This window comes from Drosophila santomea, chromosome 3R (genome assembly GCF_016746245.2).
Source record: "Drosophila santomea strain STO CAGO 1482 chromosome 3R, Prin_Dsan_1.1, whole genome shotgun sequence".
Lineage (NCBI taxonomy): Eukaryota > Metazoa > Arthropoda > Insecta > Diptera > Drosophilidae > Drosophila > Drosophila santomea.
The window spans coordinates 6,819,159-6,843,744 of NC_053019.2; the positions used below are offsets into that span (position 1 = coordinate 6,819,159).

At 41.7% G+C, this 24,586-nt stretch overlaps 1 protein-coding gene across 6 annotated transcripts in view; it reads right to left on the minus strand.

The window, feature by feature from the left end:
• Positions 1–23,456, minus strand: part of LOC120454386 (neuroligin-4, X-linked) — a 36,439-nt gene extending 12,983 nt beyond the window's left edge. Inside the window, exons 1-8 of one of the 6 annotated variants that reach the window (XM_039639629.1) lie at positions 23,364–23,456; positions 18,778–19,736; positions 15,090–15,287; positions 14,807–14,959; positions 14,557–14,745; positions 14,315–14,486; positions 9,054–9,185; positions 6,796–6,963 (exon numbers count right to left, since the gene is read on the minus strand). In XM_039639629.1, coding sequence (XP_039495563.1) covers positions 6,796–6,963; positions 9,054–9,185; positions 14,315–14,486; positions 14,557–14,745; positions 14,807–14,959; positions 15,090–15,287; positions 18,778–19,390 — 1,625 coding nt within the window. In that variant the 5' untranslated portion in view covers positions 19,391–19,736; positions 23,364–23,456. Of the gene's footprint in view, positions 1–6,795; positions 6,964–9,053; positions 9,186–14,314; positions 14,487–14,556; positions 14,746–14,806; positions 14,960–15,089; positions 15,288–18,471; positions 18,541–18,777; positions 19,737–22,663; positions 22,683–23,207 lie in introns of those variants that run through there. The other 5 variants (XM_039639630.1, XM_039639632.2, XM_039639633.1 and 2 more) reach the window with 5 other exon arrangements.
• Positions 23,457–24,586: the final 1,130 nt, after the last annotated feature.

A 24,586-nucleotide genomic window follows, 5' to 3' on the forward strand; every position in this document is an offset into this window, starting at 1 on the left:
TATAAAGCTTAGCCCTTCATGGCCATATTATGGTAGCAGTATTTTGTACACGAGAAAAGCTCTGTAATGCGAATTTCTCAATTGCGTATCAATAATTTGTTTTCCCACTCAAGTCATTTAAATTTTTTAAAATTCCACTTTTAAGCACGCATGATTGCAGTTATATTTTAGATACATGGTAAGAATATTTCAGTCTGCATAAATATATAAAATATTTACCTTTTCCCATTTACATGCTCTTTAAGCCCATTTACTTTAAAACAAACATCGCCATTTAAGCTACCTGAGAGCTTATAAAATTACTGAAAAGGCGTTCGCACTTCATGAATGGAATTTTCACTCAAAATGCTCGCAATTTCCATATTTGCCTAGCAACGAAAAACACTGAAATATGCAAAGTAAATAATTGCGTGGGTTTGAGAGCGGTTCTCCGCCCGGTTGCATAATCGAAAGTTCTTCAAAATGCATGTCAGCGAAAGATCGCCCCAAAAGGGGCGTGGTCAGCGCAGGGGCGGATGGCTCGTCCGAGGAGGAGTGCATGTGGGGCATCACATGATGGCCCAAAACAATCGCTGAGCCAGATTGAGTTTGAGCTCGCGTACACACAAGGGGAGTGGCAAAAAGCACGCATGTAATTTATGATGTTTCAGCGTGTAAACAACACGTTCCGAGCCGTCGAAAAAAGAGGAGGCTGGAACAGAGGGATGCATGCATGTGCACTAGTTGCAGCAACGTGCAATTTACGAGAGAAGTTTGGCAAATAAAACGGGAGCAACTGGTTCAAGATGCTGCGGCATAGGGATATATGGACATGTCTATGTGGAACAGGAGCAGCTGAATACCAAATGCATATTTAGCCGGGATATTAAAGCGCAAAGCGTATGGGCCAACAGCAGACAATGCCATTTAAAAGTTTATGGTTTTTGCATCGCCCACCCAAGGGCCACGCCCACATCATGGTCCTCGCCATATGCGTTTCAGAACTGAAGCTGAAAAGTCAACTTATGGGCATTACGGAATGAATGTAGTTAAAGAAATAAGAGCTCAGCTTATTAAATGCGGAATAGCTCTTCTATTTAGCCAATTGACACATTACTATAAAATAAATGATTTATTTTATACATCAGGACCGAATTTTTCTTTTTAATCCGTCAGGATAAAACAGCTAAAATTATCAAACAGCAAAGGCGAAAAGGACTTTTAAAGAAATCGGGATTGCGTAAAAACATTAAATAAATAAGCAACCTTTTAAATAAGATTAGGTATCTGCTTTTGACTTTCCCATAACGACTGTGGGCAAAACTGGCACACAGCCTGTGCCACAGCCCACGGATAATAAATGCAGGAGCCGAACCTCGGAAAATGTGCCGCCTGTCGCCAAGGATCACCGGGCCGACCGCAGCGCTGCCTTGCATATTTTTGTAAATAATACTATAATAAATAAGTTTAAGCTATTAAGCGTCTGCTGGCGGCCTCCGGCATTGTTTGCCCGCTCCCACGGGCCTTGTTATCTATAGGAGGCGTGTCTGGAGCGGTCTCATTGCGAAGTAAACAACTTTGCGGCCAGCCGGGTAATTAAGGAGCCCGCTCGAGCTTGCGGTTTATAAATGGCTGAAATTAAAACGACAATATAAAGCTGTCAGCGACACTTTGAGTTGGGTCAATTGTGTCGCGGCCAGATAAGCCGCGGATTAAGCGACTAAGCAACAGTTTACAAACCGGGAAAACGACAAGGAATAAACTGGCGACAATGAAATTCTACAAAAGTGAGGCAGTGGGAAGATTTCTTCTGTACAATCAAAATTCAATTCAATCACACAGCAGACGTGTTTGATTCGATTTTCTCATCCCACAGTCCGCAAACAAATTAAACTCCTTTGAATTCAATTTGATTGCAGAACAGCACAGCTGAACACCTTGGGGAATTGCATCTGCAACTTTTAATAGCAGCTTAAGAACCATCTTGAGATGAAAAGGAAAATTTGGCAAGCTCAAAATTCCTTGCTCTATTTTCTCTTCCTTGTGAATAGTGCAAGTGAAAATCCCCAGAACTAAATCGCTTCCGGAAGTCGGCTGTGCCCTCAAGTACAAGATACGGATACAGCACTAAATAATTGCCTTTTCACTCCGACAGTTTTTCTCTCTTGGCCAAAAAACAACCACAAACTGCCAGACATTTTCGATGGGCCCATAAATCTGAGCCGACTGAGCGAATGTGTGTCAGCTTAGCGTTTAAAGGAACAAGAGGAATGCTACGGTAATACCAAAATAGCCAATTTCATGGCTAGTGTAAATCAAACACACCTGCAATTAGGCCCACACGTGCACGACCCCCACCTGGAGCCCCACCTGAGGAGTGGACAAAGCTATTTGGGCAACGGCCCCAGAAACAATTTCTGGCAATTGCCGGGCAACTCATTAACATGCAGCACTAAGTCTACACAGGAAGAAATATATCCGAATAGACACAGGTCTGAATTGTGGGACATTATGACAATTTGAAAGTGTGTTAAATTTATACATATCTTTGTTTGCTTGCTTATTGAATATAAATACGCATAAAGATCTATCCATTCACGAAGTAATCGGTAAGGCAAACGAAGGTCTTGATTACTAGTACTGATAGCTAGATACGGTTCAATTGAAATGTTAACTAAAAGAGCAGAAGATAAAGAATATTTTTCGTCCTGTAACTCTGCTTTAGGGTCTCTTTGCTTTAGTTCTTTGGCCATTGTCTGGCCCCGTTCTGTTGTTGCTCGACGCTGGAGTAGCTAATTTTTGGGGAGCACAGGTGTATGGGGGTGTGTTCTATTTTCCTCCGACGGTGTAGTATCTGTAACTGTATCTGACCAGCCATTAAACGCAGCCATGAAAACACGCCTCGGGCATGCTAAAAGGGGTCGGATAACAGGTCTCCGATCCCTCTAAAAACCTAGGGGGCACGAGGCGACCCAGCCATAATCCAAAAACTGTTCAAAATGGCGCAATGCCTAAAAGTTTTCAGGCGGCTAAAACTTACGACACTGCAGCAGATAAAATGGCCCAGCTGAAGAGGATATGCTCGTAGAAGAAGTGCATTCGAGGGTCCTTGCAGCGCTGCTTTGAGCCGCTTTGAGTTGGTCAGAAATGAAATCAAGGCACGCGGCGGAAGCAATTGTGTGCGCTTTAAGGCGCCTCAAAGGAGGATTATAGAATTCATAAGCGGGCTGAGGCAAAATGAAATGCAATAAGCTAAAAAGATTGCCGGCGAAGTCATAAATATGTATGAGCGAGAATATTAATACTCATATTCCCTGTCAGGCCAATTTCGGAATAAGAACCATGGTTAATCACCTCATAGAAGTAAATTAAAAGCACCCCCGCCATCATTTTAGGGGTTACACTCTAGAATCCCAATCCGCTACTTACTTACATATGTATTTTTTAAATTGCTTAAATTGAATTGCTTATATATTATTTTTATATTTCGTTTAATTCTGTATTCTTAATATTTTTAGCGTTTAGAGTACTAATTCGTACTACATGATTACCACAATGATTAATTTTAATCTATTAGCATTATATGTAAAAATTGTTTTTAATTTTTTGAAGACTCATTTTGAACACTTTTGGACACATATTATACAAAATATATTTATTATAGAATAATAGAATATAGAATATTTAGAATTAAAAATATATATATATTTTTATACCCGTTACTCGTAGAGTAAAAGGGTATACTAGATTCGTTGAAAAGTATGTAACAGGCAGAAGGAAGCGTTTCCGACCATATAAAGTATATATATTCTTGATCAGGATCAATAGCCGAGTCGATTTGGCCATGTCCGTCTGTCCGTCCGTCTGTCCGTCTGTCCGTCTGTCCGTCTGTCCGTCTGTCTGTCCGTATGAACGTCGAGATCTCAGGAACTACAAAAGCTAGAAAGTTGAGATTAAGCATACAGACTCCAGGGACATAGACGCAGCGCAAGTTTGTCGAATCATGCTGCCACGCCCACTCTAACGCCCACAAACCGCCCAAATCTGCCACGCCCACACTTTTGAAAAATGTTTTGATATTTTTTCATTTTTGTATTGGTGTTGTAAATTTCTATCGATTTGTCAAAAAAAATTTTGCCACGCCCACTCTAACGCCCACAAACCGCCCAAAGCTGCCACGCCCACACTTTTGAAAAATGTTTTGATATTTTTTCATTTTTGTATTAGTCTTCCAAATTTCTATCGATTTGCCAAAAAACTTTCTGCCACGCCCACTATAACGCCCACAAACCGCCCAAAGCTGCTACGCCCACACTTTTGAAAAATGTTTTGATATTTTTTCATTTTTGTATTAGTCTTGTAAATTTCTACCGATTTGCCAAAAAACTTTCTGCCACGCCCACTATAACGCCTACAAACCGCCAAAAACTGTGTTTAAGACTCTCCTTCTCCCTTCCACTAGCTGAGTAACGGGTATCAGATAGTCGGGGAACTCGACTATAGCGTTCTCTCTTGTTTTTTATTGTATATATTGAATACATAGTATTTTAAATATAAATATCACAATTTTATGTTTACGACTGACACTTATTTTTGGTTGTGATATACCTTCTTTTGTGCTGGTTTTGTTATTATATTTTATTATATTATATATTATATTATACTATTCAGTAACGATGTAAGCTGATGATGTTGGTTGCACACTACTTAAGTCTCTTAAAACTGGCCGTTTCAATTACTGTTGATATATTTTATAATATTCCACCCTATTAAGATATTTGGTCTACAATGCAGGCTCATTTTTTGAAAGTGTATGCCCTTTGACTAACTGGATTGAAGTAAGTGCAGGGCATAGAGGACCTGCGGGCGGCGCATTGATTGTCAAAGGTGTCGTGTTGAACATTTGATCAACAGACGAGTGCGGGCTGAAAGGTCCGGAACGTGAACCTTCGTGCATCCTTCAACTTGAGAGACACCCAGGGTTGAAAAAAGTCGGGAGTCGAAATGAAATAAATCGAGGCAAAGGCTCGGCTGTCCGTCAATGACGGCCTCCGTACGTTTTCCACTGCCACATGCCCGATGTCCTGGGGTTCCAGTGATGTTTGGTCCGCCATTTAATTCAATGACGGACAACAAAGCATTGCCACTGGGATGCAGTTAACAGAGCAGTGAGAAAGCGCCAAATATGTGCAAGCAAAGCCTGAAAGGCTGGCACTTCCACTGCCGCGCCCACACACTACATGTCACCACCCACCGAACACCACCCACTCTGCACCGCCCACCGCCCACCGTCCGCCGTCCGCCGTCCCCATACAAAACAATTTCCCCTGGAGAGTTTCCATGTTCAGTTATTCGTATGTGAAAAAGCGCATCTGTTGTTGATTGTGTGAACTTCCTTTCAATCGTTTGTTTGTCCTTCTTTTTTCCCTCAGTTGTCGTTGTGTTTTTGCTATTTGTTTGTTGTTTTGTTGTTTATTCTTATGGCTGCTGTTGTTGCCTTTCAAGCCGTTACTGTTTTTGTTGCTGCGGGTGTTATTGCTGTTATCCGCTCCAGACGAATGCCAGCAGCTCAGATAGTTTTTGGACCACTTTCCGCCACTTGCGGGGTATTCCAAGTTGCTCGCCCAGCTTGTACCGAACTGCTTTTGTGAATTTGAATGAAGATATCACCCGAACAAGTTCGATATTTGCATGGCAATTAAACGGAAGCAAATAGTTACGATCATGGAAACAAACAACAAAGTTTATGTTTAAAAGCGCTGAGTTATTTAAAATTTCTGCCACCTATATTGTTTGTAGAAAACCAGTTATAGCTTTATCGCAAAACCATTTCTTTTCCGAAAATAATGGAAAGAGCGCAATTGCTCATTTCTATATAGAGCGATTTATACACTCCAATTAAGTTGAACTTTAAAGGGTGTAAAAAGTTGTTTACTTAAACAACATTCGTTGTCGGCTCAAAACGATTTTCAGTGTACATGCGGCATCGTCTGGACACTCCGCTTATAATCCTTGGTGGGCATCTTTAGAAACAATTGCATCTTTTGTGCAAATAACTTTATAGCATGGCACCGAAAAGGGAGCTCAGGACCTCCGTTTCGGAGAAAGAAACGTTGACATTCCATGGACGTCGGTGGGTGGGAATTGCCCCTTGTGCCAGGAGGTCACTGCTGTGCATTGTGCAATTTATTTATTGCATACAAAACTTTTCCAGAAAAAGAGAGAAGGAACAGGACTAGCAGCAGGACGAGACGAAACCACTCCTGTGAAAATGAGATAGTCGGTGGCATTGTTTTCCCCAAATGAACGGAGTAATGTCGACCCGCGGGAATGTCGCCAGCTCAAAGTAATAAGTAGCCAGATGATGACATAATAGTGCTCTCCTGCGGATCAGTTTGGATAGTCGTTTATTATAATTTATGGTGGCTCCTCCAAGGAGCCTGCTCGCAATGGCCCGAAAAAACCTAAGCCCGACTATTTTCAAACATATTTCCGCACGGAATAAATTTCAATTTAAATGAAACCTTAAAGCCGATTCGGCTTCCGATGACGTCAATGCCGGAGTAAATTGCCTAACCGACATTTCAGGCGGGCGTCGCTAATCCGCGGCACTTAGCAAACAAATTGCCCCACATAAACCATTCTAATTGAGATGAACGATAGGGCCGTGTTCTTACAGCCATGCAAACCAGTCAATCGGATCGCTCGCAATCCGGCAACTATGTTAAATGCGGAGTAAGTTACACGGCTTTGGGCCACGGGCTGGCCGGATTTGCATTGCCCACCGTCATAAAATGTAGCATAAATTTAACTTACTTCTTCAGCGTGGCAGCCAATGCCAAATCGGGGCGTACGTCGAAGCGGCTCTGCATATAGAAGCGCAATAAATTATCGCGTTCATTTTCACGTAATCCTTCCTCGAGTGCTAATGCGGCCAGTGTGTGATAGGATTCTGACTCCGTGATGCCGAATAATAAATCATAACTGAAAGAGACAGCGAGAGAGGGTGTGAGAGAGACGACATGATGCGGTGTGGGCGGGATGCAGCAGTCAACATGCACAGCTTGCGTTTGCCGCTGGTGGACGAAGGCTACTTTAATGCACTGTAAAAAAGCAGGTGCCGTTTGCCCCAATAAAGGTGTTAGTAAGGCGGCTTAAGGGTATAGATATAAGCAAATTTACCAAATTTAAAGGTCGCTCTTAGAAGGCAATCTAGTGCACAGAAAAGGATTACAAACTTTATCGCTCATACGTGGCGAGGAAAAAAAACCCAACATTTAGGAACTTTGCAACGAAAAACTTCATGAGGGCTTAAAGCTTATTTATTTTGAATCATCAATTTTCACCACTCTACTTATTTCAGCTTATGTAATCAATATGCGCCCTCAACATTACATCTCTCAGTGCACCAGGCCAATGAAATCCCATAAAACGCAGTGAAAAGCACTAAAATAAAACGAGCCCTCGTTCCTGTGGCGTAACTTGTTACGCCGCCTGATAAATGGTGCTAGTGGTGCTCGTCTATGAAACTGCTCTGTTCCCAGCTCTGGTACGGATCCTGACCAGCCATCCTCCCTTGGGGGCCCCTCGAGCTAGCAACCAACCGGGCATTGTCTTCCTGTTGCGCCGTGGACATGGCATTAAAAGTTCCACTCAAGTTGGGCCGGAAAGTTTGCGCCCCAGAAGTAAATGCAAAGCTGCTGGTAAACTTGCCAAATTGAATGGAGCTGCCAATGGAATCGCAACTGGACACTTGAGCGTGCTCGAGGACCACTTTTCCTGCACTCCTCCTCATTTGGAACCTCACTCATTTGGGAAGGCTTTAATCCTTGGTCATCGCTGATTAAGGTGATTAAAAGCCCAACCTGGGGGTTACCGCTCCGGACGGCATCTCCGGTCGAGTGAAACGTGCTTCCACCTCAGTTTCCCAACTGAACCGTGACCTGCCTCTCTGCGCCCGGAACCCTGTCTGTTTGCAGTAATTAATGGCTCTTCCTGGCAGCTATTATTCTATTTTTCTCGGCACTGCGTGTCAAACACGTTTGACTTGCAAAAGGATAACAATTAAAATCAAATTAATCACGCATTTTATTAGATTATACCGTGTTAGGTTGACTGAATGGCTGAGCAGCACGTGCCCTAATGTCCTCCAGGGAAATGTGGGAATCGGAATGGGGCATCCCCCCTTAGGAATGCGAAGGGAGTGCGGAGTCCTGCGCGGAGTTGAGTTATTACTTGTTGCCCAATTGATTGATGGACGGGTGTAATTTCAAAAGGGCCCGTCGGTGCCAAAGCCCTCAAAGCCGCTCTTTGATGCGACCCAGGTCATTATTTGTATTGGGCTTATTTAATTTGATTTTGACACACGTCGGAAAATTCAAGTATCAGCAAGGTGATTTATAAAAAGTCTAATATTTAAGCTTATCGTTAGGACAACTGATTTAAAAACAACAGCATGGTATACACCATTTGATAGCTATATTAAAAAGGGGCCTCCGTGATTTTTTACATGGAGAGTAAGTTTAGTACCATTTAAGGTGCTGTAGTATCACTATTACTTCTACCCAATGCGTTTTTCTCCATGCGTAATCAATATAACTATTGGACTATTGTTTCACCTTCGACATGACCGCAGCTAAACCCATTTCCCGTCCCTAAATAATATCGATTCGGTGTTGAAATGGATGTTTTTTCGCTTGGCTCCAAAGAATTGACATCGAGACGTAATTTGCTTGATGATAGCCGAGCTAACGCCAACGCAAAATCGGCGTGTTAAATGGTTCACCCCAGGCCCCGATTTTCACACACGATTTGACTTCACCTGAGGGCAAACACATGCGCCGAAGAATGAAATACCAGTCGCCTAATCAAGTAACGCACAATAAATAGTCCGGTGAGCTGTCTGTCCGGGCCAAATGCGGATGAAAGGGAGTGTTTGACAGCTGACCAAAGCACGGAGCTCCAGCAAATATCAAACGCTAAGGAATTGGCAGTGGTTAGGGCTAGGTTAGGGTAAAGCAATCGCAATGGATAAAATGGGTGAAAATAGGGAAGGGGGGAATTGCTTAACAAACCGGCTGAAGTGCTCCGTATAATGCCCCATGACCTTGTACGGTTGATTTGGTATTACATGTCCATCGACAATTGGACCCAATGATGTTGAAAATTGTGTGAGCGCCGTTGGTATGTGCAAGATATCCTGGTAGCTGCAAAGAAACAAGAACGCCAAAAAATGCGTTAAAAGGCCTTTCCAAACGAGCTGGGTATAAATGTAGCAGTAGATGGATATATACATTCTAAAAGAGGGATTGCCGCTGGGACTGAAGCCACTCCGCCGGCTGACAGCGGTCACTTTTCACTTTGATTCGAAATTTCTAATAAATTTTATGTGTGATTTGTTGCTGGACAGTAACTCGCACGTACCGCACACACGTGGTCCCATAAAGCCGAACGAGATGGCCTACAGATACACATATGGCCTTAAGGGCATTGCCAAATTACTACGCACAAGATTAAGAGCGTTCCGCGTGGAGCTCTAAAAAGCACAAGTATGGACAGGTCTTTACTCGTCATTCAAGTTCCAAGTAATGTTAAAGAATTGTTTAGCATTTCGAAGCTGAATGCCAATAGTAACTACATTTCTAATAAACCCCATTGAGCTTGCCGTTCCTAAACATCGTTTCATAAAACCTGACAGAATCGTGTGCAAGATTCCCAATTTTCACAGTGAATAAATTCATTGTATCCTAAAATTCTAAAGCACGAAAATTTAGAAACAACTTTCGCTTGAAATAATTGGCATTGCTGAACGAAAATGTATTCTTAAGTTATATGTCCAAAATTATAACTTCTAAGCCCAGGCAACAAAAACGTTTGCAAACCTCTGAGGTTTCCATTTTCACTTATTCAAATTTTGTTTTCCAAATAACAAAACGCCTTCCATCAACTTGTGTGCTCTTATCACTGGCTCTTGTGTTACTTCCTGTAGTTATGGTATTTTTTCGAAAAGTATTTTTACCCATTCAAAGCCATAATAGAGCGGCAATGCAAACCAATTCCCACGCACATACTCGTACGGATTTACACCCGTATTTATGTATGTGTGGGTATTGCCAATACAAACAGGGAAACCCAACCTTTTTTCGACCTAAAAATGCCACGTGGATATGAAATACAATCAGCTCACATACCAAATGCTCCTGCGATTTCTGGTCTGAAGTTGCTCGTACTGCAAAGCATTTCCGTTCGCTGCAATATTTACGCTTTTTGCTCTTTTTACCCGCTTGGCTGGCTCGTTTGGCCTTCGTTTGGGCCAACCCACCGCACCCACGTATTGATACAAAATTGCAGTGGCAAAATGGTTCAGTTGGGTGCAATTTCTGGCATGGTTTGCATAAAAATCCACATGCCAGAGCTCCAACTGAAGAAGTGTCGATGGCACAGAAATTGGCACAAATTAAGAAAAGGACCGACAAAATCGACAAAAAATATAGCCACAACAATCCGGGGAGGAAAAGAGAATTCTCGAATATTTTGGCTGCCCGATTTGGACAATTGTTATCTGGAAAATGCAGACCAGAAATGAACCAGCCAGCTGAGGTGGAAGTGCTCGGAGTAGAAATTCAAATGGACAATCTGCATGCTCAGCTCAGTTCAACTCGGAGTAACCTTGGACCGAATGGAACAAGTGACTGTCCCCAGTTTGCACAGTCATAATATTTGGACCACCTTTCGGCAATGATTCTGGCAATGCGGCTGAATTAAAACCCCAGGCTCTCTTAATCATTCCGTTCTCCACGCTTGAATAAAACCCGAGTAAAAGCAGATCTGGGGAGAAATTCAATTGGAAGCGATGCCAAGCATGCCTGGATGCCTGGCACTCATTCACATGCTAAGCCCGAAAAAATACCGAAAATTTCCATCTGTCGGTGGATGTGTGTGTTAATTCACTCAACACCTTCGAATCCCATTGAAGAGGGACATTATCGTAATCCATTTAAGCCAAGAGCTGACTGCAGCAATCGATGCAATGCCATCAAACACTTTCGAGACCAAATAAAGCTTCCCCGCTCTTTAAAGAAGTTAAGCTTGAAGGCACTTTCCAAAAATGACAGTTTACAGTTATTTTTTTGTTAGGTAAAATTAAAAAAATGTATGTACGAGTATGTAGGTAATGTTGTATATACACATAATCAAAAGATATAGTTTTGTGTACTCATTTATTAAAATAGATTTTATTTGCCTATTAGGATTTATAAATTTGGATATACAAGTTTATGCGTTCCTAAAAAAATCCTTAAAAAACCAACACTCTCTTGGTAATACTAAATTATACTGCTTAAAATATATTCTATGAATTACACGAATGAATTTCAGTTTTCCTAGTGCAGGCAAAGTTCTGCAGCACATGGTCCTGGCTTATGTGGTCATTCTGGGACCTGGCTATCGGCACATGGCCAAGTTTAGGACTGAAGTCTGCACCGCACGGCCACAGCTACGTGAGCTTGTGTTTTTCTCTGACTTTGACAATTTGTAGAAGCTAAAACAGTTTTGGCAGCCCGGGAGAGTGAGTTGTGCCCCCTGATGCGGGGTCTTGAAGAGACCACTTCATCGTCAAAGTTGCTGCTGCGAAGTTGTTCGCCATGGAACCGTGTGATTTATGATTTTCTTATGGGTGGGAGTTTATCGCCTCCTGTTGTTGCTTCATATTAGCTCTGCTGGTGCAAAACTGTCACAAGTTGAGCTGCAACTGCGATTAACTCGTTAGACACACAATATGTGCGATTTCTCTCTATATATTTTGTGTGTGGTGGCACAAATATAGATACTGCAAACTGGATACTGAAAACGAAATGCACAATTTGTCAGTGTGCTGGTGGCAGAAACGAAGATTGATGATGTCCTTAAGGCTGCATGTAGCTACTGGAAATACACACACACACTCGTTTGCAGCGAGTCTGGTGCAGGCAAACCGAACATTTATTATGCCCCAGTTTAGCCCTGCATCTAGTACGGCTGTAGTTTCAGTTTCTGTTCCTGCTTAAGCTGTTCGTATCTGCTCGCTTTTCATTTAATGAATTTTTAATAGGCATTTCCTTTTATTTTGTCAGTGTGACGGCGCTCGACTTGTACTTTGTTACCAGCGTATACGTGATGAGGCCAAGTTGTTGCACTTATATTGAACTGTCTAGACCTTGAATTTTTCACTTTGATTTTGTAGGAGCAAGCGAATCTAATGGTTACCAAGTCAACAAACAATAGTTAGCTTTACAAAGTTCTTTCACAGAGTGCAATCTAATGGAATGACTTGCTCTTTTTGACGCCAAGTGGCAAATCAGAATCTAAGGCATTCAAATACGCATTTTAGGCCATAGTTTATGTAAGCTCGGCCATGAGTAAACAAAGATCACAGGCAGGCAAACACATTTGGCTGCGAAAATAGGTAAATAATTTGAATAAATTAACAAGTTGGAAAAGCACACATTCAAATCAATGGGCAGGATTCGGGCAGAGGTTCTATTAAATATTTAGGAAGCCTAAGGTCGGAGACAAAGACTTATGCCTGTTTGTGAGAGTGGGTTAAACAAATGCGACTGTGACTCCCCGTTTGATTGTATAAGTAGTTGTTACCTGTTTGTGTTTCAGTGGCTGTGGGTGTGGGTGTGGGTATGGTTGTGTGTATGTGAATTGTGTGCCTTTGCAGTAAAAGAGATGAGGACATTTGCTCAGTAATTCATGCATAATTCATTGCATTCATTTAACACTCGCTCTGGCTGGCACACATGCTACTAAACCTCTACTCACTCACTCATTCACTCGCTCCTTCCTCAGTAATGTAAGTAAGCTGCCACACGAGGCAGCAATTCCCAGGATCAAACCGAGGCTTAGCTCATTCATTAAAACATTTCGAAACTAACCCTTTAGTTGGGTATTCCTACTTTTTGAACGGTCATAAGAAATTCTGATTGAGTACTTTTATTCAAAATATTTTCCATAATTTATAATTAATCATTTACAATTTTTAAAATTGTGTCTTCTAGTATTGTCCTTTTTATGCTTCGTTCTTATTCCCCCAGTATAGCCTAAAAAGGCCGTATGCCAACTAATAGAATGTACAATTTACATCAGCCAAATTCCTGGCTTGGGTTTTCAAGTTCCTGCCAACTTGTATTAAGAACAAGAAGACAAGCAGGAAGTTTTCAAAGACTCACACACACTCGGATAAAACCGACTGGTGGCTCATAGTGTTTGTTAGCGGAATGCATTCGAATGGCTGGAAGTTTGTGGATGAGTGTGTGCTAGCGTAATTAACATAATTACTATTATTGTGCCGTTGTTGATTTAGTTTTACATATTTAGTTACACGCGCCTTTTTTTATTTTGTATGCAAATTGTTTTTTAGTTCGCTCTTGTGTGCTCGCTGCGCATACAAATGAACTTCCTTCCACACAAGCGCAGAAAACCCCACACATGCATTAAATTCTGATAAAAAAAGAGTGCTTTTAAGTCGTGTTTATTTTTAAGCGTTTTAAAGCTCATGCTTTAATGGACAGGGACACTGCCATACTGGTAGGATAAGCTGCTGAAAAGCGTGCAATGAATAAGTAATGGAATTGATACTGCGAAAGTAGCAGAAAATTCATTCGTAAATTAATAGTAATTCAGTCAAATACTAAAGCAATTAAGCAATTATAAAGTGTCTCAATTGAATCCCTATTATCAATCAGCTTCGAAATTGATGTTTCCCTTTTACAGTTCTTCTGTTCCTGGTAATCGCCACACAAATTTGAAGCCATCGTCACTCCTTATTACTCCTGATTAGTCGAGGTCCTATACGCAAAGTTTGATGGGGAAGTTGAGCCTAAAGGCCTTTACGCCTCATTGACACCACGGTGCTGCAAGCTCGTAAATTTAACGAATCATTAGGCAGGTCACAAAGCCGCCCAATACTGTTGGCCTGACGAATTGAATCAAAGAACACAAAACACTATTCAAATGAAGATGCCAGTGCAAATGAAGTAGGCGCATTCGGACTCGCCACAGTAAGCACTGAGCGAAAATAGGTAAATCGCTTTCGAATTTGAAAACAAACTGAAGTGCCAAACGACAAATGTATCACATTCAAAAGACGATGTTCATTGTTTCAAAAGAATGCCACTATTGAAAGTAGTTTACTACATTTTTTCTCTTTTTGACTGATGTCTTCGAACTCATTTCTTTTTGTGTAAACCATTGAAAGGCATTAGCCGTCATTAGGGCTGTTTATAACGGTCCGCATATCGCTGATGCGGTTGTTGGCGCGGCTAAATAATTCAATTGGTCGAGGACTACTCACCGACGATGGCGTAAACAATCGAGCAGGACATCGTCGTCCTCAGCCTCCACGTGCTCGTTGAGCGGACATTCGAGGGCATGGGCGATTTGCATGGTCAATTGCAGGGACTGATTGCTGGCGGCCCAGTCGGACATCGCGGATCCGGACATGAGGATGGCTCTGTGGAAGAGGCCTGCGGTGGAAGGGAGGACAATATGTTCTCATCGAATTATGCCAGTCGTAATACACTCCACTCGACTCACCTGAGGCCACCGGCGATACCATTAGGTAATTGACACACGCCGCCCCCGTACTGTGTCCCATTAAAGTGACACGCGAATTGTCCCCGCCGAAGGCTTCGATGTTTTCCTTGATCCAGTGTAACGCCGCAATCTGGTCGAGCAGGGCGTAGTTCGCTATATTATGGGCATCGATGCTCGGCCGCAAGAATCCTGTAAGTGGCCAACCACAAAATCAGTTCAGTTCGAAGGGAAAATTCCGGAAGGGACTCACCCAACACTCCCAGTCGGTAGTTGACGGTGACCACAATCACCTCTCCATAGCTGGACAAGACGGAGCCATCGTAGGCATTGCCACTGTTCCACTCGAAGGACTCGCCGTGCAGATAAACCAGCACCGCATATTGCTTGGGTGTGCTTTGAGGCTCTATGGGATCCAATAAAATTAAATACAAATTAAACAGAACTGCATATTAACATGATATGCTACCTGCAGTTACGCACAATGTTTAAGCACATCAAGTACATTTTACCAGTACAACATATGGTGGACCTACCTTCATGTGGCACATACAGATTGAGATACAAGCAGTCCTCGCTCTCCGTCCGCAAGTAAGGAAGCAGGCGACTCAGGTGTTTGTGACGAGCCCGGGACATATTTTCACTGCCGAGGGGCGAGAGGTCAGGTAGCTTCTGCGGACACACGGGCGGAAGATGCCGCGCTATCTTCAAGCCCTGCCAGGGCAGAGGGGCACCTAAAACCATAGAGAAAAGCAAAAATCACATTACTGGGTCATTCTATTAGTAGATCATAGTTTACGAATAACAGTATCACAAGACTTTAAGCCAGTGTAAAAAGAAATATATTTCTTTTACAGTTCCATCCTTTGCTTACATGGATACAATGAAACTCGTTTCACCGAATCGAAAATCCTTTCTTAGACTTTAAAAAAGTATTTTTATTACTTCAAGAAATGTAGAAGCTTTTCACAACGACTTTAGGAATTACATTTTTAGCGAACGTTACACAAATCTTTAAGTCTTCAATATCCCCCAACAGAGAACTAAGAAAGAGGGCATTCCGAATGACATCCTAACCCATATTGGCCAAACACATTTCGCTTTTTCTCCTCTCTGTTTCACAGTCATTCGATTGCTTGCGAAACGCTGTGGCCAAAAAGTCAATTCCGTATTTATGTAACACGGTCAACAGGCACTTGAAAACGCCATAAACAAGCAAACACAGACACTGCCTTCACACCACAGAGCTCGCACATCCTGCACACAAGTGCCATCGGAGACCAAAGGACCCTTGGTGCTCCGTATTTGGTCCTGTCTGGATCCGATTCGTGGCCAAGTTGACTGCGGTTACGGTTTGGTGTTGCAGTTAACGTCAAACCGTGCTCGCAGATGCGGAGAATCGTCGGTGAGTGGACAACCACGATTTGGTCAAGTTAGTTCGGATTCTGGTCTCTGGTCTCTGCTTCCGATTCCAAATCCAAATTCCTGCGGTTTAGGGGATGCTGGTGGACAAGCAAGTGCGGATGAGGGCAATCCATCTCGGTGGGCAATCGCTTACAAATTTTGACACCGCATTGTTACGGCTTCAGATTGTTTTGCGGCTATTTAGATGCGATCGATATGCAAATGCCGTGGCTCACGCAAAGTGAGTGGCTTCAATAGCAACTACAGCTGGCACTGAAAACATTACTATAAGTTCGAACCAATTCAATAAAGATATTAGCTTAGCTTATGGTTGCGACAATTGATTTAGGTCAGACAAATATACATGCCATCATTTTAAAACATGAAAAAATAAGCATCAGCACTGACACGATCATATATAGTTTAGATGATCGGAAACGCTTTCTTTTACCTGTTACATACTTTTCAGCAAATCTAGTATACCATTTTACACTACAAGTAACGAGTATAAACAAAAGTGATAACTACATTTTAAAAAGCTATATTAGAACTTTGAAACCACTTAGCAAAACCCATTTATGATTAATTATCCCAATCATGTTTAAATAATATTACGACTTCAAAAATCAACGATTTAGCTTCAACATTTATACTCTTCAAAAAGGGTAGAAAATCAATGCCAATTCCAACTTCGTTTCTGGCTCGGCGACCCAGAAAAAATAAGCAACATTTACACTTTGCCACATTCGAAACGGACAAATTTCATTTCGTCGCTTTATTGAGCTCATAAAAATGCGACGAAAAGAGCAACCTCCGAACGCGGATTCAATATGCGGATGTGAGCATTATTTGCATTTTGTTATTAATAAATATGGCACCAGGCAAAAGGAAAGGCTCCTGAAAGATGTGGCCGAAATGGGAAACGAAGAGCTGAATCGAAAACGATGTGTATTTGTTTGGTTGTCGCGCACAAACAAAATCTATCACACAAACGCACAGAACTCTGTTTGCGTACGGGTTTGAATGTCCTCTGCTTTGACAGGCTCTCTACACATTACGCATACGCAGCGTGAGCATATTTGCATTGGCTTATATTTGCGGGGCGAATTTCAAGGCAAGTTGTATCAGCGACAGCCTGTTTGTCATGGCACACTCGCAACAACTTCCCCTGACAAATACCCCCTCGCCACCCGTCTCCGGCTCCTGTTGTTGCCGCTGCTGTTGATGTTGCTGCGGTGCAACTACATACATACATACATACATATATGTTGCTGCTGTGTGGCGCTGCTGTCCTCTCGGATTGAGTGCACGGCGCTGAAGTGCTCAATAAACTCAGCGCGACAAACGGCGAAGTGCAAACTGGAAACTGAAAGCTGAATGCTGATAACTGAAAACTGCCTCTGGAAACTGCAACTGGAAACTACTACAGCAGCAGCCCATCTGACACGCAAATCGCGGCCAACACTTTCGACAGCCTCCGGGGCGTGTTAATTTATTGTCTTCACGTAATGCAATTCAAAGGACCAAGGCCTACACTGAAAACATAATCTTCGATTGTTTGGTCTTCAACTTTTTTTTACTAATTTACCAGCTTCAGAGTTTAGTTCCGTGTGCTATTCAATCATTTGGCCCAATGTCTACTTATTTACCCACACAGCTTAGAGTGGTAGATAATAAATCAACAATGTCTTTGCCATGTGAAATATATTCTTGGTGCATAGTGAAACCGGAGAACCAAGTGAAAAGGAGGAAGTTGTGGTGGCAACAGTTGAAGCTGCGGCCTGTTTATGCCCAGAACAGCGGGATGCAGGCCCAAAGTTGGGTGAAGTGTTGGCAGCTTGGCGGCCTCAAATCTCATGTTTGGATAAACAACTTTAAATATATATAATACCAGCAATTTTCACTCTTAATTAAACAAGCAAAATATTCATGTACAATGTCCGAAACATAATCGCCAAGCATATGGCAAAATAAAAGAGCGAAGAGGAGGGGACGGCTGGGACTTACATTGCAATCCTTGTAAAAACAAGCTGCAATAATAATAGCCATCCGAGACAGGAAGCCCACACACACACAGGGACGTGCTTTCAGAACCAACATCCTGCCAGATCGGTGTTAGAGAGGGCACATGTCAAGTCCTGAAAGCCTAATGCCGGGCCAGCTTCAACGATAATTGCTTAAATTGCAGGCTAAATTCTAAGTGCCCCAGCAGCGTTTCCAGGACCAACCGGATGCTGTGGCATGGTCGGTTGTTCGAGGAGTGCTGGCTCCTTCCGAAGAACTCCTATTTGGGTTCTGGGGCTTTTGGGGACTTTGAGGTTTTCGGGTTTGCCTGTTGGTGCTGCAAAGTGGCAATTTGCCATCATATTTGCGGTCACAAATAGTTCTGCGTGCCTGCGGCGGGTCGGGCAACTGGAATTAAAAAGGTTGTACTCCCAGCCAGCAGGTTTGGTTTAAGAACAGATATCACTATTTATATTAGGAATATTGCCCATTTCAATTATATGTACTCACTTTTATTGAATTACATATTTATAGCACTCTAAAAAGTGTGATCCCATTTTGACGACTTGGTGTATGCAAATAAATTGCAGAAATCCTTCTCCATTAACAGAGAATATTGAAAATAAACATTTTGCTGTCAATGTCAAAATGAGCATTCTGACTCGCTTTAAATTTATAGTTTGTGTGTAAAAAACTGCCAAATACTGAGAACCGCCGAAACTGTTCTAGTTCAAAGTGACTTAACATAAGAGATATGTAGAAATCTCTGGCTTCAAAATAAAATTAAAGACTATGAGGAAAGTTTTCTACACTCACCCGGTGGCATGAAGCGCCGATTTCCGGTGGGCGCCTCCGCGTAGGGAAGCCCCAGGAACTGGTCAACCTGGCGCAGTCCGCTGGTCACCTGGAAGCGACGCGTGATGCCCATGAGCCGGCCCTGCTTCACATGGATCTCCTGGGTGTACTGCAGCTTATCGGGGACCACGTGTCGCCTTTCCGGGTGATGAGTGGTCGTTGGCTCGTGTTCGCCGCGGCCTTCATCGGTGGCCAAAGCTGCGACCGTGGCAACCGTGTTGCCAGTGGCATTGGTTTGGTCCACGTGGTTAGTTTCATCACCGGCGAAAAGCTTGTTCAGACTCTCCCTGAAATGCAGCTCCAAGCTGGGCGGCGGGGCCTTGGCACGTCGAACCGTCTGATGGCCAATTGATCGTCCCGGATCCGAGTCCGGCTGAATTGTCGTCGTGATGTCCCCGATAACCCGCGATTGCTTCGGGGTTTCACGCAACTTCATTGCGTTTTCCAGCTCATTTCCTTTGTGCAACGGCTGCTTTTCGGCTGCCACGCCCATTGGGGGAACGTGGCTTAATAGCTTGTGATTGCCGCCAACTGTCAGCAGAAATAGCCAAAATGCTGCCAAACGAAACTTCATGGCTTTGTTCTCCGCCTTCGGGACCTGGACTGCTGCTTTTCCTGCTGCCTTTTGTGATATTTTGATATTAATTTCGGTCTTGCACTGCCCACTCGGTCCAAACTTTTTACATTCCGCTCGTGCTGGCTTTTCCTGTTTGGTTAATTGTTCTTTTCCCCAACTGTTTCCTGTTTTCCTTCTTTGTTGCGTGAAACCAAATTGCTCACATTTTCTGGACGCTGTATTTACATGGATTCTCTTTGAGCGCCTTTAATAGTTTCGACAGTTTATTTACTCGCTGTTTTTGGCCTGCTTCTTTGTCCAGCTCCTTTCTGTATTTAATTTCATTTGCACCAAAAGTTTCGTCCTTTTTTGTAAGCGAAAAGAAAAACACCAAGAAAATGTTGGTGAGAAACATTAAGTAAGTTGAAGCAGCTCGACAATTCCATTATTTTTTTAATTTCAGTTTCTCACTTAGAGAAACGCCAACATATCAACATATACAATTAAAGTTTTTTTAAAAAGGGAAAATTAATAAATATCCAAGCTAAATTGGGTAGAGAGGCCATTCTGATTGAGTCATAGCTCACTTCTCAGTGACTCTGCATTTTCCAATTGACATGCCATTTCTTGTGTGTCAGAAAATCGATGTGCTGTTCATTTTCAAAATTTCAAATATTATTTTAGGACTCATCCATGGAATGGGAATGGGAATGGTAAAGTTCATTTATTTATAGTGGCCCATTAGTTATGAATGCTTTAAGACTTTGGACTTTGTCAAATCGTTTCAATCGGAGTGAACGGAAATGAAACAAAAGCAAGTTCCTACGCTTTTTGTCATAAACTTGATAAGAGTTGCCATTAAATGGAAATTTGTATACAAATACGAGGCGTCGAACAAACGTCCGTCTTTCAAGAATCCTGACATGTGGAAAACGAGCTCCGAATGCTTTTCAGAATTTAGTGCCGTGTAGTTTCACATTTGCGTAACGTAAACAAAGAGCATTCAGAATAAATGGAATGGAAAAGCCAGTTCAGCGAAAGATTTCCCATGACGATTAATCATAAAAGCAGAAATACCAATGAAAATTCAATTAGGTTTCTCTGTTTCTTTCCATCTCGATTTATGTCGACACGCCAGCGAAGTGAGCTAATTTCGCTATAAAACTAAAACAAACGCAAAATCTAAAAACGCTAAGGAATTTAAATGTTTTTTTACGAGCGTGCTAAGAAAAGCGCAGTGGCGTAGGAAGGGGGAGGCACATGGGCGGCACATGTGTGTGCGTACCTAAAATGTGTGACAGAGGGTGGGGACTCTTTGTGTATTCAAAAGTATATATCAAAATAATCGCAACGCACCGACACTCTAAAAGCATTTTCCACAATAACAACAAACTAAGTAGAATGAGGAAAAATAAAAGTGTACAAAAATATTGAAGGAAAAGGCACTAGACGAAAAGTAAACGCCCTTTTGAGCGCCGATCTACTGTTCTCTATATTTTAATATATACTAAAAACTACATTTTAATAAAAAATACAGCTATAAATTTAGAAGAAATTCCTTTTATGTAAAAAATTTGTTGCGATTCTAAAGGTATTCCTATCTGAATGATAGAAAAATTGTCATGAGAATATCAGAGCCAGTGAGTGGCAAACAAATGATTTTCATATTTATTTTATTTTCTGTCCGATTTTTTACTGCCCTGTGTTTGTTTCTCCGGAATAAATAAATGTCAATGAAAAGGGAGTTTGCTGCAGGCAGTTTACCAACTCGATCGCGAGCTAATTGAGTCGACATAAGCGAATGTTGCTTTTGGGCCAGCTCGCTATAGCAATTTGTATAGTATTTTTAGAAGCAAACAAAATAGAAATCAATGCTATTTCTGTGATGTTTTCTTGGCAATCTGTGGGTTTAGCGTTCCACTAAGTGAAAGTAAATTAAGACAGCTGTCGGTGGCCATTAAATGCAAATTTCAAAAAACGAAAGCCAAAACTGCAGGAGCCAGCCATACTCGCCTGTGGAAATGGAAGTAATAAAAAATAAATACAGACGGAGGATAGAACACAGTGGCAATGCAAATTTAAACAAAACGCACAGCGTTAAAAATAAACAGCAAGTGCTTAAAAATAAAAACGAATGAGCGGAAATATTCACGGAATTTCGCTGCATTCATTGTCCGTGCACTCCTCGAAATGTCGTCACCAAAGGCAAAAATAAATAAATAGAGGAATTCTCTAAAATAAAAGAGAAATCACAAGACAAACTTGGCAGTTGGCAGCTGGCGAAAGGAGACGCACCGAATGGAAACAAGCTGGAAAATGGGAAAATCAGCGAGAGAGGAAAATTGCAATTGGAGCTTGGGCAAAGCGATTTGATTTGATTTGGATTACTCTGTCGCGAAGTCACTTATTTTCCGCCGGTCCACTTGGCCCGGTCAAAACAATTCGCGGAATGCTTTTCTTGCCCTGTTAAAGTCTCTTATTTGGATGGGAAGAGGGAGCAATTTGTGGGTCAATTGAAGTGTGCTGACTGCTCGAATAACTTCAAATTGGAGCGAAAGCCGTATGACCGCATAGTCAATGTCGCAACACCTCGACATAGTTTCCGAACAGCTGTGACACTGTCATAATTTATATTCCACTAGCGGTGATAAATCCCAGTGAGAGTTGCTCCAGCGCTTTTGTGATGCAAATGATGGCAGAAGGGCCACGTAGCTGGGGTCCCATGAGTTAAGCACCCTTAACCTCCGGAAAAATAACATTGTACAACGTTGTACGCTGACGGACACAGGAGAAATTTGCATAATTAGCACAGAAATGTCGACGCATTGAAAGCTGTCACTTTTGACGCGCCATATGAAATGGAAACTATAAAATATGAGCGCCAACAACAAATTAGTGGAAACCAATTTTAGCCGACTTGCAGAAAACAGATTTGGAAGCTGGCAATGCAAAACCGCGGCAAAAAGTTCAACAAACCCCAAGCCAAATGCAGAAGATCGTGCCGAACTATTTCGAATTATGCGATTTATTTTTGGTCCCCCTCGCCAAAACACACAAGTGGGCGGTGGGCGTGGCGAACTATCGCGGCAACTAAGTGTAATGTTTATTTTTAAATAATTCGGTTACTCGAAACACAAGCAATTTAGTTTAATTTGTTTACACTATTGTTTTGTGCAATGAAAAGGGATTTTGTTTGTATTTAACACCGAGTAAACTTGAATGAGCCTTGTGTTTAAAGCCCAAAAAGCTTTTTTGCAATTGGGAGCACCCGAATTCGAATTTAATAAACACCTCAAAATTTGTATTAGCGGATAATCTGCAAAAATATACGGATTATATTTGTTTGCTATTATTAACGTTGCTTATACATGTGTTGAAATTTTTACGAACGTCACACATCACTGAACATCAGAATATTTTCTCTGTTTCGCACTTTCGCATTTCTTATAGGGGATATTTCATGAGCTCCACAAGAAGTTATTTCACTTTTTTTGTATATATTATTTTGCATATTATCCATCGCTTCGATTCAATTTTTAATTAACCCAAATAGCGGTGGTACTTCGTATATGAGGACAACATTATTTCGTTCGAATATGTATTTTCACGAGCTATTTGCCTTTGCCATTGCATTTCCGATAATTATGCGCGTTGTAAAATTGAACATTTTTGCATTACCAATTTGCGCTTGATTTGTTTTATCTTTGATCTGCCCGAAAGATGCGCAAAACGATTTTGGCAAGGACTATGTTTTCGTTTGTCACTTTCTGCGGTTATGCACAAATAAATCGAAAACTTTTCGATTATTTTTCATTCACTAACGATTGCACCACACCTAAAATAAATCACAGTGCGACGACTTTACTTCTTCGAACTGATTAACTTTGGAGCCTCTTCTGCGCGTAAACATTTTCACTCGAGCACTTGGCACGCGCTCTGTTTTTGTCCCCCTTTTGCAGATATTTTCTGGCGTTATTTTTGGATCACATACAAGATTTATTTCACTGCCTTTTGGCTTGGCACAAGAATTCCCCCTGAAGAACCGAAAAACACGGAGCGATCAACATCCGACACGATCCTCGTTCAAAATGCAACTGTTTGGGGACTATTCCGGCGGAAGAATATCTGAGCATTTTCGAGATCTTTTCTCTTTGACACGATCTTCTCTTAGTTGTGAGTATTTTGTTTTTGTACCGGAAAACTCGCGAATAATCTACTGTACGCATATATATTTGATTTTGTTTACAAAAATGTTTTCATTAGGAAAAGCTAATTATAAGAGTTTTTAAATGCCGACTCAGGTTATCTAACGCATTATTAAATTCCTGATTTGTAAAGCTCTCTTAACCGTTTCTCTCACGAGTTTTGTAAATATTATTTATGTCTTAGGCACTCTCGTTTCAGTACCCTGCACATATCACGTGGACTTCCTCCATTGCCTAATTAATTACCATACAAAAAATTGCAAACGAAAATAGCAGAAGCTACGAATTTTTACCAACTTCTGATACCTATAATTTTCTAAAACTTCCTTGTCATTACCATATCTCAGTTGGTGAACTTTTCACAACTTCCTCTTTAGGCATATGTAAATAGACATCTTTGGGTGTCGGGTGAAAAGATTTTTTTACTTCTCTTATAAATGACTTCTTGCCGCAAATCTATCTCTAAATCTAAGTGCACAGGCGGGCGCCAAGTTAAAGTCCTAAGTCAGTCTGGCTCTTGGGCAAGAAGTGAAGAAAATGCAAAAACTGTGCCCATGTAGACAAAGCGAGACTACTATGTAGGTCTACTTCTATTTGCCAAGGGGTTTTGCATAGCAGTAGCTAAGTGACTTGTTTGACTTCTTCATTGCGCCTTCACTTTATCGTCAATTTGGTAAGGCCACTACACAAAAGGCAGGATATTAAAGGGGATTGACGGAGCCGCCTTTTAAAGGGTTTTTTTTTTGCAAACTAGGCATGGTTTTAGTCTCAGGACTAGGAGAAATACCATTAGTGATATATAGTAGATGGGTTCGAAGGTAATAGGACTTCCAAAGATTTTCTTTTTTTTTTTACGATGCTAAGACTACAAACCGAATGAATGTTCCAAACTGTTCCCATTTCTTTAATAGATTTTTATTTGCTTTAGATACTTTGTAGTTGGCTAAACACTGACTGATAAATTAATTTTAAGGGGATCCATTAGTTTTCACGGCTATTGATTTGACTG